Here is a 12,570-nt window from a genome sequence, read left to right on the forward strand (position 1 = left end):
GTACTAGTTAAAATTATCTCCAGGAATCTTCTGCATGGATGCAAATGCATAAGAGGAATTAAATGGTATTCTGTAGGTCTAGGAATCTCATGGAATTGGCCCTTCATGACTGTGGTGGGCACTGTAAAATACGTATTATGCTTTATAGACCTATGATGTCTAGTAAAGTACTTTCTGGCTATTTAACTCTTATTTAAATTAAATTTCAAAAATTCATTCATTCATTCACATGTGCTACACTTCAGGAGCTCCACAGGCATATGGGGGTTGTGGCTACCGTACTGGACAGCAGTGGTACAGAAATGGAGAAGCAGATGAAATGCATGAAATTTCTTTGGCATTCAAGTAGATTTTTGGATGTTTATATAGTTTGTATTCCTGTAATGCTGCCTCTAATATATAACCGCCCTTTTAAAGCATGAATGTTGCAGGGCGGTTCTTTTGTTGGTGGAAAATATGAGAAGTGTGTTTTTGGAGAAGTTTGTTGTAACACTCTTAAAATCTCTCCTGTTTTCTGTTGTAGTTCAGCTTGGTAATAAGCATCTCTAGACTCTCAATCATCTCCAGAAGGCATACCAATAGGTGGCATATAAACACAGAGGAGCCCGTGCAGTGACAGGAAGGCTGGTGATGGGTGCTAGGCTAGCGTGGTCAGAAACACACACAGGGAAGACCTCTCTTCAAGTTTCTATTTCACAACATTTTAATGAAATGACTTCATGGAGTGAAGTTTTATAGCACCAAAAACACGTCAGCACAGAGAGCCAGAAACGTTGACTCTCACAGACATTGTGTTAGATGTCTGGTTGAGAGAGGAATTCCCTAAATGCTAGAGGTATTATGAAGGAACGGCTCTCTCCAAAGGACACCTGTTACCAGCTCTCTTACCTGTAGACAGCAACCTCACCTACCTGAGTACCGTTTTACTTTGTCTCAATCTGGTTTAAAAATGCTGTAAAGTAATCAAACTCTGCTTAACCTTTTACAGCCGAAGTTCAGAGTGAAATTGAAAGGATTTTTGAACTTGCAAGAACATTGCAACTGGTGGTCCTTGATGCAGATACTATTAATCATCCAGCCCAGCTTAGTAAAACCTCTCTGGCCCCTATTATAGTGTATGTCAAGATTTCTTCTCCTAAGGTAAGTAGGGTGGTTACTGTTTGCTCTGTAATGGAACTAGTCTGCTTTCCAATTAGAAACGGGCTGTGTCTTTATCCATCACAAAGGGTCTGAAGAGAGACGTGGTAGCCGAGAATTGTTAAGATTCACATAAGCAAGCGTGATGATAAGTTTCATGGCTTAGGAGCGTGAGTGATTCCCAAAGTGGTCCATGGATTCCTGGTGGGGGAGGTTCTGAAACACTTTTTAGAGGGTCCATGAGGTCAGAACCATTTCCATGATTATTATCTAAGCATTATCTAATACTCAGACATCCTCCCCCTTTTTCACTGGTTTGACCTTTGCACCAGCGGTGCAGAAGCAGCACTGGGTGATGTCTAAGCAGGAATCAAGACCACAGTAGCAGTAGCAGCTGTGGCATTCTCCCTCCCCATGCACTCCCAGGTTAAAAAAAAAAAGCCACACAACCCAGTTTCACTTAAGAATGTCCTGATGTAGTAAAAATGCTTAAATTTTGACTCCAGTACAAACCTTTTTAATATTCTATGTAACGAAATGGGAAGTACACAAGTTCTTTAGCTATGTACTCGAAGTCCGTTTTCTTGAGGGCAGGTACCAGTGTGTTCTTCAAGTCATAAACCAAAGTAGCCACTTTCGTCCTGGAACACCATTTTTATTGGAAAGAACAACTGACACGTCCTTCAAATTTCAGGACAGATCAATGGAATTTAACGTGACAGAGTAAGAAAAGTTCATTGAGTGATATGAGAGCTAGTCTTTAAAAAGCTACCACTTGTTTACTGTAGTATCAAAGAAAGATACCCACAATTATCTGAAAAGGCTACTAATTACGTATCTGTAGGGGACTGGATTTTCTTTGCCTGTTTCAAACAATACACCGCAGCAGATTCACTGTAGAAGCAGGGCACAGCAGCTGTCTTCTGTGGAGCCAGGCGGTAGAGAAACCTGCAAATAACTTAGCTATTTTATCAGAATGCATGACATGTTAACATATAAGAGGTTACTGGTCATTCTTAAATGAATTTTTCAGTTTTAGTTTCTAATATATAACTATTACAGTTCACATAAAAAGCTCTTGGGAGTTCTCCACAGTGTTTAAAAACATAAATCATGAGACAGAGTTTGAGAACTGCTAGCCTTGAAAAAAGACAAGACTCAGAAACATCTCCACGCTGGTGACTTACGAAGCTTGCGACTGAGATTTATGTCAACGTGTTAATTTTGCTGACCATCTTGAAGATTGTTTTCTAGCGTAATCTATTTGTAAACCATCAGTGCTGCATGCAGAGGACACCGGAGAAAGGAACGAATAACGAACCTTGTTGTTCACCTGAGTGCAGATACCCCAGTTGAAGAATCTCGTCTTTTACAGGTTTTACAAAGGTTAATAAAATCTCGAGGGAAATCTCAAGCTAAACACCTCAATGTTCAGATGGTAGCAGCAGATAAGCTGGCTCAGTGCCCTCCGGTAAGTCTCTCTATGCAGTATAATCCACTTGAAGGCTTCACACCCACATTCTGTTAACAAAAACCAGACGGACAGGTAAACGCCTGTCCAGGGAGAACCCTGCCCATTAACGGTGGGTTTCCTCCCAAAGACGGGAACGGTAGAGTCTACCTCTTACCACGAGCACTTGTCTAGGTCATGGTCGTCGCTTACGAACAGCTACGGTGTGTTCCGTGGTGACCTCGCTTTGTTAATCTAACACCTCAGTAGTCATCTTCAATGAAACACAATCATTGTTTCAAAACTTTGGTTGAAAAGATGGCTGTTTGGGGTTGGTTTATTATTCACTTCTACTCAGGGAGCGAGTTGCTGGCTCTTCATTACCGTCTAAGAAATTGATCTAAGACCATTTCTAAAGCACTCAGTAACCAGATTCTGACACCTGAACACATCCCTACCGCGAATCCCCTGCTTTGCATACCACGCTTTCGGCCTGTATGCTTCCGGCTTTTGTTCTGGCTTTGTTGTTTTTAATGAAGGTGTATCAGAAGCCTTAAGAACTGGGCTCAGACCCACTTCTAATTGCCGGGAGCACATTACACTTGCAAGAACTCTGAACTACTATGAAGTCTGGGCCACATCCAGTCAGTGGCTTCGGCTTCCTCACATCCTCACCTTGCCTCAGTCGTTTCCAAGGTTCAGCTTTTCATAGTCTCTGGCTTATATTCTCATTTTCTTTTGTACATCTCGCCCCTAACATAGGATCAATTCCTTTTTTTTCACTACGGGCAACTTTTCTCTGGTGCCCCTAGCAACTGTTATCACACCTGTTCACTCCTGGTCACTCACACAGCCAAGCGGTGAGGCCATAGCAGGCGGTCAGCCCCCGCGAAGAGAGGAGTCCGGCGCCACGGCAGGGATGCAGCACGCAGCCCTCGGGCACCCTTCGTGCTCCTGGCGTGCGGGAGGCCCGGGGGCAGCACGGGCAAGGTGCCGTAAGCACGCCGTCTGCACTGTCTGCCCCTGCAGGAGCTGTTCGACGTGATTCTGGACGAGAACCAGCTGGAGGACGCCTGCGAGCACCTCGCCGACTACCTGGAGGCCTACTGGAAGGCCGCCCACCCGCCTTGCAGCAGTGGCCCCGACCCTCTCCTCAGCCGGACCTTGGCCACCTCGACCCTGCCCATCAGCCCCGCTCTGGCCCCCAGCTCACAGGTGAGCAGCGCTCCCTCCTTCGCTCGCGCCACTGGGGTCCAGGGCTCCGGGGCGGTGCTCGTTCCAGTCGGGCAGCCCTGTCCAGAATGAGACAGAACACCGAGTACCTTAAGTGTCTCCAGCGTGAGCTGTGCGCCCGTAAGAGGAGTGTAAACAGCATCCTATGAAGTACCGTAAGTCCCCCATATACGAACGAGTTCCGTTCCGAGAAGGCATTCGTAAGTCCAGCACAGTTGGCCTAGGCTGCCCACTAACACAATCGGCTATATGGTACTGTACCGTGACAGGTTTATTATACTTTGCACACAAATAATACAGAAGAAACAAACGAAAGTTAAAACATTTTTAACCTTACAGTACAGTCCCTTGAAAAAGGACAGTCGTACCCGCTAGGTCACCACTGCTTTTACGCTCGCTTCCGACCATCCTGAGCTTGAAATAAAGATACGGTACCACCGTACCCTATACGGTAAAGAACACAAAAGCACAACCACTGGTAGAGGATGCACGCACGACAATGTACGCCAGACAAATGATCTAACCTAGTGATTTGACATGCGAAGCTATGTTTGCATCTTTTGGAAGTTCACAACCTGAAGGTCCGTATGTAGGGGACTTACTGTATTATAAACCGTAAAATCCACTCTCCCCATATTCTGTTCGGGCCAGGATAGAGGAACTTTCTATGCGGCCGGCAGCACAGACTGTGGACTCAGACTACCTGGGTTCAATTCCCTCTCCTCTCCACCCCTTCCCAGGGGTTTAATCTTGGATAAAATCCTTACCTGCCCTTTGCCTCAGGAATACTAACGACCCTACCTTGTGGGGCTGTCATGGGACTTTTCTCATGAGATTGGCTTACAGGGTTGTTGTATTTAATCAGTCAGTATACGTGACAGTCTCATAACACTGCTGGTCTCACAGTAAGTGCCACTTAAGCATTTGACATTTTATCATTTTTTCCCTTAAAGCCAACATCCTAAGAATTTTTAATCTTCCCACCTGTATCCGAGCAGAGGTGGTTAAGTGTCCACCCATGTGTAGACAGATCTCAGGGACCTATATCTATATTTGAACCACAAGAGAACATATAAAAGAATGCCCTCCCTCCTTCATTCATTTTTAAAAAATTTGTAAAGTTACTCTGTGCTGTTCTAGGCGCTTACAAATTAACAGAAAGTCCAATACAATGTAAATGCTACTGGATGTTACTGAATACATGAAGCACCCGAGCGAGGTCAGATTTCATTTCAGCACTTTAGAGACTGTGAAAAGGGACTAGACACTTGCCTTTGCGACAGTTCCCCAGACCCCGACCTTGGCTGAGGCCTGTGTTTGCTCCTTCGCCTCCAGGCTTCTCATGATTCGAGGACCGATCGCACGGCTGCCACCCATTCTGCTTCCCAAGCTGAAGAAGAACCCTGCCCAGACCCAGTCAAGAAACCCCAGCACCACAGCCATCGCAGCGGGGCCAGCCGCGGCCTCTCCAGGCAGGAGACCTTGGATTCAGAAACGCAGGAGAGTCGCGACTCCGCATACGCGGAGCCCAAGGAAGATTATTCCCACGAACATGCAGACCACTGCGCCCCGCACCGAGATCACAGCCACAGAGAGGAACCCCACGGGGGTGGGGAGCGCAGACACAGGGAGTCTCGGCACCGCTCCCGGGACCCGGATCGAGAGCAGGACCACAACGAGGGCGACAAACAGTGGAGCCGCCACAAATCCAAGGATCGCTGCTGTGACAGGGAGGGGGAAGGGGTGTCCAGGAGACGGCATGAGGCTGGGGACTGGAACAGGGAGGTTTACATCCGCCAGTGACTTTTGCCCTTTTGTGTCGTTGGTTTTCTTATTTTTAAGTAAGTCTTGTATACCACCACCCTCCAACTCAATCTTGGGGGTCTACATTGCAATCATATGTGATCTGTCTTGTATATTTTGTACTGCTGTTGCTTGGATAGCAACAGCAGGAAATAGAGTATCAATATACTTTTTATTTTCCTTTTGTAAGTAAGTGCTATATAAATTCGCCTGGAAAGGCTGCAGTCCTCTGGTTGTCTACTGCACTTTGAAAACGGTCTAGGATCGCTGCCACTTGAACAATATCATCTGTTGCCATCCAGGTGGCATCAGGATTTTAAGAAGCATAGCTGATGTTTTCGAAAATGTGGTTGATGTATCCAGCGGGCCAGAATCAAGCGGCCCACGTAAAAAGTGGAACTTCTTGGTTCTCCCGACCTTTACTATGTAGGCGCCCGATTTGCATCGTCATCCGTGGACCACTGTTTCTCGCTTGTACCTCTGGCTGACTGACTAAACCTGGGGACAGACTGTCTTGCCTTACGCCAAGGGGATCAAAGTCAGAATCTATTTTCTATGTACTAGCATCGTGTACTGTATAGACAGTTTGTAAATGTTATTTCTGCAAACACCTTCTTATGATAATTATATAATTATTATATATATATATATATACACATATATATATATATATATATATACATGTATCAGTTTGATCGCACTATTTCAGAGTCTTAATGCCAAGCCAGCAGATCTGCTTTCTGAATTACAGGGACTAGAAATGCCCACCTTCAGGAAATTTGTAATAACGTCGTCTAGACACCTATTCCCGTTCTAGTAGAGAGTCTGTACATACTGTAAATACGTGTGACTGCCTGACTTGAAAAGGTTTGATTTCTGAATGTTCCTCCATCCCTGTACGTTAATCATTGTGACCATAAATTCTGGGAAATATAACCAAACTCCAAGGGTTGCTCCGCTCCGTGCCGTTCACACTGATTGTGACGGCCACGTCCTGCGTACCCAGTGTCTCAGGTCACGGCCCTGGAGTCTGGGAGCCGCGTGCACACGAGCCAGTGACGGGCGTGCACGCTGACAACAGCGGCGGCCAGCCCAGGGCCGAGGCGTCCACCTGCCTGGCTCCGCGGCTCGCTGCGCCGCTGTGGCCCGCCGAGCCGTCAGGGGCCAGGAGGGCACACGCCGCCAGAGGGGACGCCCCGGAGAGCTGCCCCCCGCTGGCTCCTGGAGAGGGGCCACACGGGCCACTGTGATGAGTGTTTCACTGGAAATGTCCGACGACCTCTCGTCTGAGAGAGAAGCGTTTACACAGATGCTCCCGACTCCCCCCATCTCCTCACCTCGCCTCGCCCGCCGTGCCCGTTGTGTTCCCCCCGCTCCGACACTTTCACTGTCCGTCACAACCTCGAAGTGCTTCTTATAACCAAAGCTTCTGCTCTTCGCAAGAAATCAGGGCAAAAGGAGGTGACTTGAAGTGAACGAGACGTTGAGGTTTTCCTGCGTCGGACACCTGCTCTGAGGGGAAGCCAGAAGATGCTGTGGCCCTGCGTCAGGGACACCGCCCAACGCGGCCCACGAGGTGGTGGTCACGCTGAGCCTGAAACCTTCCCTGTCTCTCCTAAGTGTCCGTCTGTCCAGTTAAGACTGGACAGGTAAGACAGACAGTATTAGGCGTGCAAGTACCTGGCACTTGAAGTCTGTCCCTGGAAAACGCCTGTCTTGACTGCCTACCTTCAGACCTGGACATTAAAAATTATTATTTTGTTAAATAAGTTAAGCTATTTTTTGTTTCGCTTCTTTGATTATTCCAGGTTCTTGCCAAATATATCTTGGACCTTTATAAGTACAACTGTTTCACATCTAACTCCTTATTCCTCTCCCCCAAAGAAAACTCAGAGTTGTAAAAATGAGTTAACGTATATAGTGTTTTATCAGCTAATATAGGAACCATTTCCCTCAATCTCTTTGTTAATTAGCTCTGTGCTGTTGACATACCTTTATTTATTGAATATAAGAACAGTAGGCATAATATATAAATTTTTGATGTAAAATATTCACATCATTGGGAAACCGTATTCCAGCTAAAGTTACTTTTATAAAATACTTCCAGTCAGCTGTCCATCACGGTACCACATCAATGATCGCCAGCCCCGTCCCTTCCTATACGAAGTTTCATCCCAGTTCATGGCTTTGGAATGTGTAAATTCTTGAAGTCTAACTGGTATGTATCTTCTTTGCTGCTACCATTAATCCCTTTCAAAGAATCACGCTAACGGATTCCATTTTTTAAATTCTGACCTGGACTCTTCGTTTCTCACTTTACTGTGAAACACACTAGTCCAAATCAGAGTATTCCGCAAAATCTCTGTTGCAGGATTTGACAAAAGAGCACGCTTATGTGAAAACTGTAGAGTGGGCATATGTGTAAACGGTGTGGACTAAATATGTAACTGAAGAAATAATCCCAAGGACAATGGGATATTCACTGACTTGTGGAATGTAAAATTCTAGTCTTTTCACACAGCAAAGGTTTAATCTTAACAGACTCAGTCGTAGAATCATGATTGTTGTAGTTAACCTAGAAAATGCTGGAAAAGTTCTGAATAGTTCTGTGTCTTTCTCGTCACACCCATTTCAGCCTTTCCTCTGCTCTTTCTCTACTGCTCACTTAAGTTACTGTTACAAAAAGGTGCTGCTAAACGTAGGATGTCTTAGTTATTCTGTACTTTGGGACAATGCCACATTTTAACATGGTCTGCTCTGCATTCATGTTAAACCTTCAACTGTCAGCTACACTGAACTGTTCAACAAGCCTGGTTTAAAGTCATTCATTCATAGCAAACAAATAAAGAGCTGGCTTCTGCACTGTCTACTATTAGTCGTATTAAGTGCCATTTTAGGAGTGATTCTTACAGCTCAAAGTATGTTAAATACTCACCTGCACTTCGCGTGTGGGGCGCATCATCCTGGGGGGTGCTGCCCGTCACTGATGGGCTGTGGTCATCTCCCCACGACACCTGAAAAGTGACAGCTTCCGGCAGGTCAAAGGCCTCTGAAGGCCTGAGCACGGCAAAGCCAACTTTCTCCCACCTTCATCTTATATGGTCTGCAATTCTTGCCTCCGATTTTGAACTGTACTTTTCCTTTCTAAAATAAACCTGTCATCAGAATGGATCTTCAGTTCCTCGCCCTTTGCTCAGTGACACAATGCTGCTACTCCTGGATAATCTTACTAACACGTCAAGAGTCATGCTGTTGGAGAAAACAGGCAATCAGAGGGCTCTGGGTCAGTTGTTGAATCGTGTTATATTTTTAACTATTTGTACTTTACTGTTTAAAATGTGATACACGGTTTTGAAGTAAAATGTACTCACTGTTGAATTAAAATGCTTCTGTTTCACAGATACAACTATGGTAACATTAAATAAGTTAAAAGAGAATATATTCATTCTCTTCCACATTTCCCTGATTTTTGTCCTTTTATCATATTTTTTCTTATATGTCTGTGTTCCTTAAGATTGAATGCTTTATTTTCCAATTTGTTTTATTTTTCGAAAGAAAAAAAACCCACTGAAAAATGTCTATGTTAAAGAAACAAATTTTAACAATATTTTTTATTTGTCCTGTTTTCAATATGCAAATATTTTTCTTTTGTTTTGCCTGCATTGCTTGTATTTTGATATTTATTGGTATTAATCAAAACTTTACACATTTGCTACTAGGCTCCTTCCCTACCATTTCCATCCCAGCCTAGCACCTAAGGCTCTGCAGAGAGCATGAGAAGGGATGGATTTTGTGTATTTTTCAAAAACATATTGAAAGTTCAAGGAAGTATGCCGAGCCCTAGAAGCAGAAGTACCACAGGTCAACAGCGTTTCTCTTTAGGCAGATGACATCTACTGGCTATCAGGCAGAATGAGGGACGGAAAGAAGTCAGTCACATGTCTGAATCTTAGGGAGCCTGATGGGGTTTTTCCCTCGTTCAATAAGCGTGTAACAATGATCTGCTCTGAAGCCGTACAGAAAGCACAGTCCTGCCTCCAGAATGTTCCCAAGCCTGGGGGCAGCGGTCCAGGGCATGCCTCGTACACTAGAGTGATGTGTCAAGTGCCGTGACAAGAGGAGACAGAGGCACGAGGGGTGTAGAGGGAGACACGCCCGACCCAGCCCCCGAGAAGGGTGTGCAAGAAAGGCTTCCTCAGAGCAGAGGCCTCTGAGGATCTCACCTGATCTGAGATGAGATGAGCATTCTTCAGGGATACAAGGAAGTTTCAAGAAGTTCCTAATGGAGACCTATGAAGGGAAAAAAATATATTAGGCAGTTGTCCGAGGCTCAGGCATTTTGAGGTGATTTGAATTAACAAAATAGATGTATTTAACACAACATGAGATAGCTTTTAAACTATGGCTGGGTATTTTAATCTATTTTATCTAAAAAGCAGGTAGGATGAAAAGCAAGCCTACAGCTACACAGTTCATCTTAAAAAGGCCGCCCTCTTATATTGGCCGCCATGGGTGGTGTTTGGTCACCTCTGCAGTTTGGGGGATCTCAGGTCTGATGGTGAAGTGGTCTTGTTTCGTCTTGACCTAGTCACAGTTGCTTGGTCTGGGGAAGGTGTTCTGTGGAGCTGCTTCTGTTCAGAGGGAGAACACCAAGGCTCAGCTGTGAGCACCCGGCCACTTCCCAGCTCTCACAAGATGGTTTTCTCACCAATCACGTCTCTAGGAACTTGTATGTATTCCATTAGATGCTAAAAGGTACCCGAATTGTGCAATAGTCTCATTTTTAATCTACAGAGTTTAAAAAAATTCATTTTAGTTTTTAGTTTAAAATATGACAGAAGAAAAAACGTCAACATAGTGAAGGGAGACTGTTACTGGGAGTAGTCCAGAATTCATTTGAAAGAGGGTTGACTTACCAAATAGTAAACAGAAAAAGTCAGGTGAAATCCCCAGCTACGTTCCTGGCACTTGATAAATAAGTTATAGTTCCCACACCCTGAATTCTGAAGGAGCTCAATAACGGAAAACGTGTTTTATAACCAAATTAAATACCACTAGTTTTATTCCTTTTGTTAAATCCACTTATTTTAACATTAAAAATGACTTGCATTCTTTACAAATTAAAACAAAGACCCCAAATGAAATGTTCCAGACATCTTCAGGCATCTCCTTTTCTTTATACTCTGCTAAATCCATAAAGGAAAAGTATTTTAGACACACAAGTGCCCCCCCTCCACCCCCCCGGCTACTTCCTCTGTGAAGTACAGTCTCTTGATTCCTGGTGGAACAGCCGGCAGCCTTTTCTGTTTCCTCAGCAACCACGGCATCAATCACGTGGCCTGACAACAGTTTTTGGTTTAAAAAAAACGGAAAATGTTTGGAACTTTCATTTCTAAGGATCCTTCTCCTACGTGCTTCTGCATTTTACAAATTTTGCAATGAAAAAGCCTATACAATCCTTATTTGCGAGCCAACTCGTGTCTTCTATCCTGGCGTCTCTGAGAGAACCAGTGTCACTGTCCTGTGACGGCACCACACAGGGATCGAATCGCTGCAGCCGTTTCAGTTGCTCAGACGACAGGCCAGCTCCCAGCATCCCTTCTCCTCCAACCTGTGGGTCCTGCTCGGGGAGACAAATGAACACAAACATCCTCGCGTTGGGAAGTCTGCCTGTGTACCATTTACGTAAAAGGACAAACTGAGCTGTAACTACCACCAATTCCAGAAACAGAAAAATTAGTAAATACCTTTTATTTTTGTGAAATGGACATGCTGCTTTTCCGGGTAGTAAAGTGGGAGGGTGGTAACATGCAGCCACTTGACGACTGAGTCCCTAGGATGGCCCTTATGCTTATCGAGGCCCACGACATGCAGGAGACCTGGGCTCCACACTTAGAAGCACGTGGATTCACATCACAGCTCTGCCACAGCTTAGCTGTGCGACTTTAGGAAAGTAACTTACCTTACCTGCTTCCTCATGTATGAAACAGGTGAAATACTCTGATCTGAGGCTTAAATAAGTAGGGTGGTATCGGGCCTGGCACAGAGTGGGCACTTAGCAAGTGGAACATTATTATCAGTTACAGCAGGAGATGAAAACCCAGCTTTATTTGTCAGACTCCCCAAAGCTGACAGGAGTTTCTTGGGCATCTGAAGATGCCTCTCTCTGGCCCACACCTACTGGATGATAAAAGTTCTCTTTTTTTGTTGTTGTTTTTAAATGTACTAGAATATTAAAAGAGACGAGAAAACTAAGGCTGCCTCGATTAGTTTAGAGGAATACAGAATCATAAGGGACTGAGCGATCTGTGCAAACCACTACTACAAAAGATGCATAAGCCTAACTTAAGTCACCATTTCACAAACGCTTGTGTTACTGAAGATATATGTTCTTAGGTTTATATCTGAAACCCTGTCGCCTATTAACCCATGTGTGTGGGGGGAGTTCCATCTCTTTTAGGTAGATACTGAGTGTATATGTGTACACACACACATCAAATGCAAGTGAATTCTCAAGTCTCCTTGTCACCTACAATGCACTTATCTTAATTTCTGAGTCTAGAAACCATCTCTAGATTGCCTTCTGTCTGTATATTCCAGTTACTTACTAGAATTCTGTACTGGAACAACTGACATTAGATGTTCAGTTTATCTGAATGAATGTGAGCATTACCACAGATTTAAACCTAATCCCAAACATCATGGGCTAAGAAATCTAGTCAATAAATATAGTTTTAATAAAAACCAGAACGGAAAGACAGTGCTAGGTAAAATAAAGTACAAGACACCTTTTGAAATGTCCCCTATCTTATATAAGGATCCAGAAGGAAGCAATAATCCTGAACCATTTCCCCCCTTGGCTAGTCTTCTGACATCCCAGTTATTAAAGCCTCTTTGGGCTTTGGTGTGATATTAGAAAACTGCTCAACATTTGCCCTATCAGGAAA

At 44.5% G+C, this 12,570-nt stretch overlaps 2 protein-coding genes across 16 annotated transcripts in view; one reads left to right on the plus strand and one right to left on the minus strand.

Annotated features, from left to right (window-relative positions):
* CACNB2 (calcium voltage-gated channel auxiliary subunit beta 2) overlaps positions 1–5,744 on the plus strand; it is a 398,219-nt gene extending 392,475 nt beyond the window's left edge. For both annotated transcript variants that reach the window (XM_060006318.1, XM_060006319.1), the window contains 4 exons: positions 989–1,140; positions 2,513–2,608; positions 3,617–3,802; positions 5,156–5,744. In XM_060006318.1, the coding sequence (XP_059862301.1) occupies positions 989–1,140; positions 2,513–2,608; positions 3,617–3,802; positions 5,156–5,623 (902 nt within the window). In that variant the 3' untranslated portion in view covers positions 5,624–5,744. The remainder of the gene's footprint in view (positions 1–988; positions 1,141–2,512; positions 2,609–3,616; positions 3,803–5,155) is intronic.
* NSUN6 (NOP2/Sun RNA methyltransferase 6) overlaps positions 1,188–12,570 on the minus strand; it is a 70,786-nt gene continuing 59,403 nt past the window's right edge. For 4 of the 14 annotated variants that reach the window (XM_060006333.1, XM_060006332.1, XM_060006321.1 and 1 more), the window contains 3 exons: positions 9,847–11,243; positions 8,559–8,872; positions 5,815–7,130 (listed from right to left, as the gene is read on the minus strand). In XM_060006333.1, coding sequence (XP_059862316.1) covers positions 11,031–11,243 — 213 coding nt within the window. In that variant the 3' untranslated portion in view covers positions 5,815–7,130; positions 8,559–8,872; positions 9,847–11,030. Of the gene's footprint in view, positions 2,086–5,814; positions 7,136–8,558; positions 8,873–9,846; positions 11,244–12,570 lie in introns of those variants that run through there. The other 10 variants (XM_060006323.1, XM_060006331.1, XM_060006329.1 and 7 more) reach the window with 10 other exon arrangements.

This window comes from Delphinus delphis, chromosome 2 (assembly GCF_949987515.2).
Source record: "Delphinus delphis chromosome 2, mDelDel1.2, whole genome shotgun sequence".
Taxonomy (NCBI): domain Eukaryota; kingdom Metazoa; phylum Chordata; class Mammalia; order Artiodactyla; family Delphinidae; genus Delphinus; species Delphinus delphis.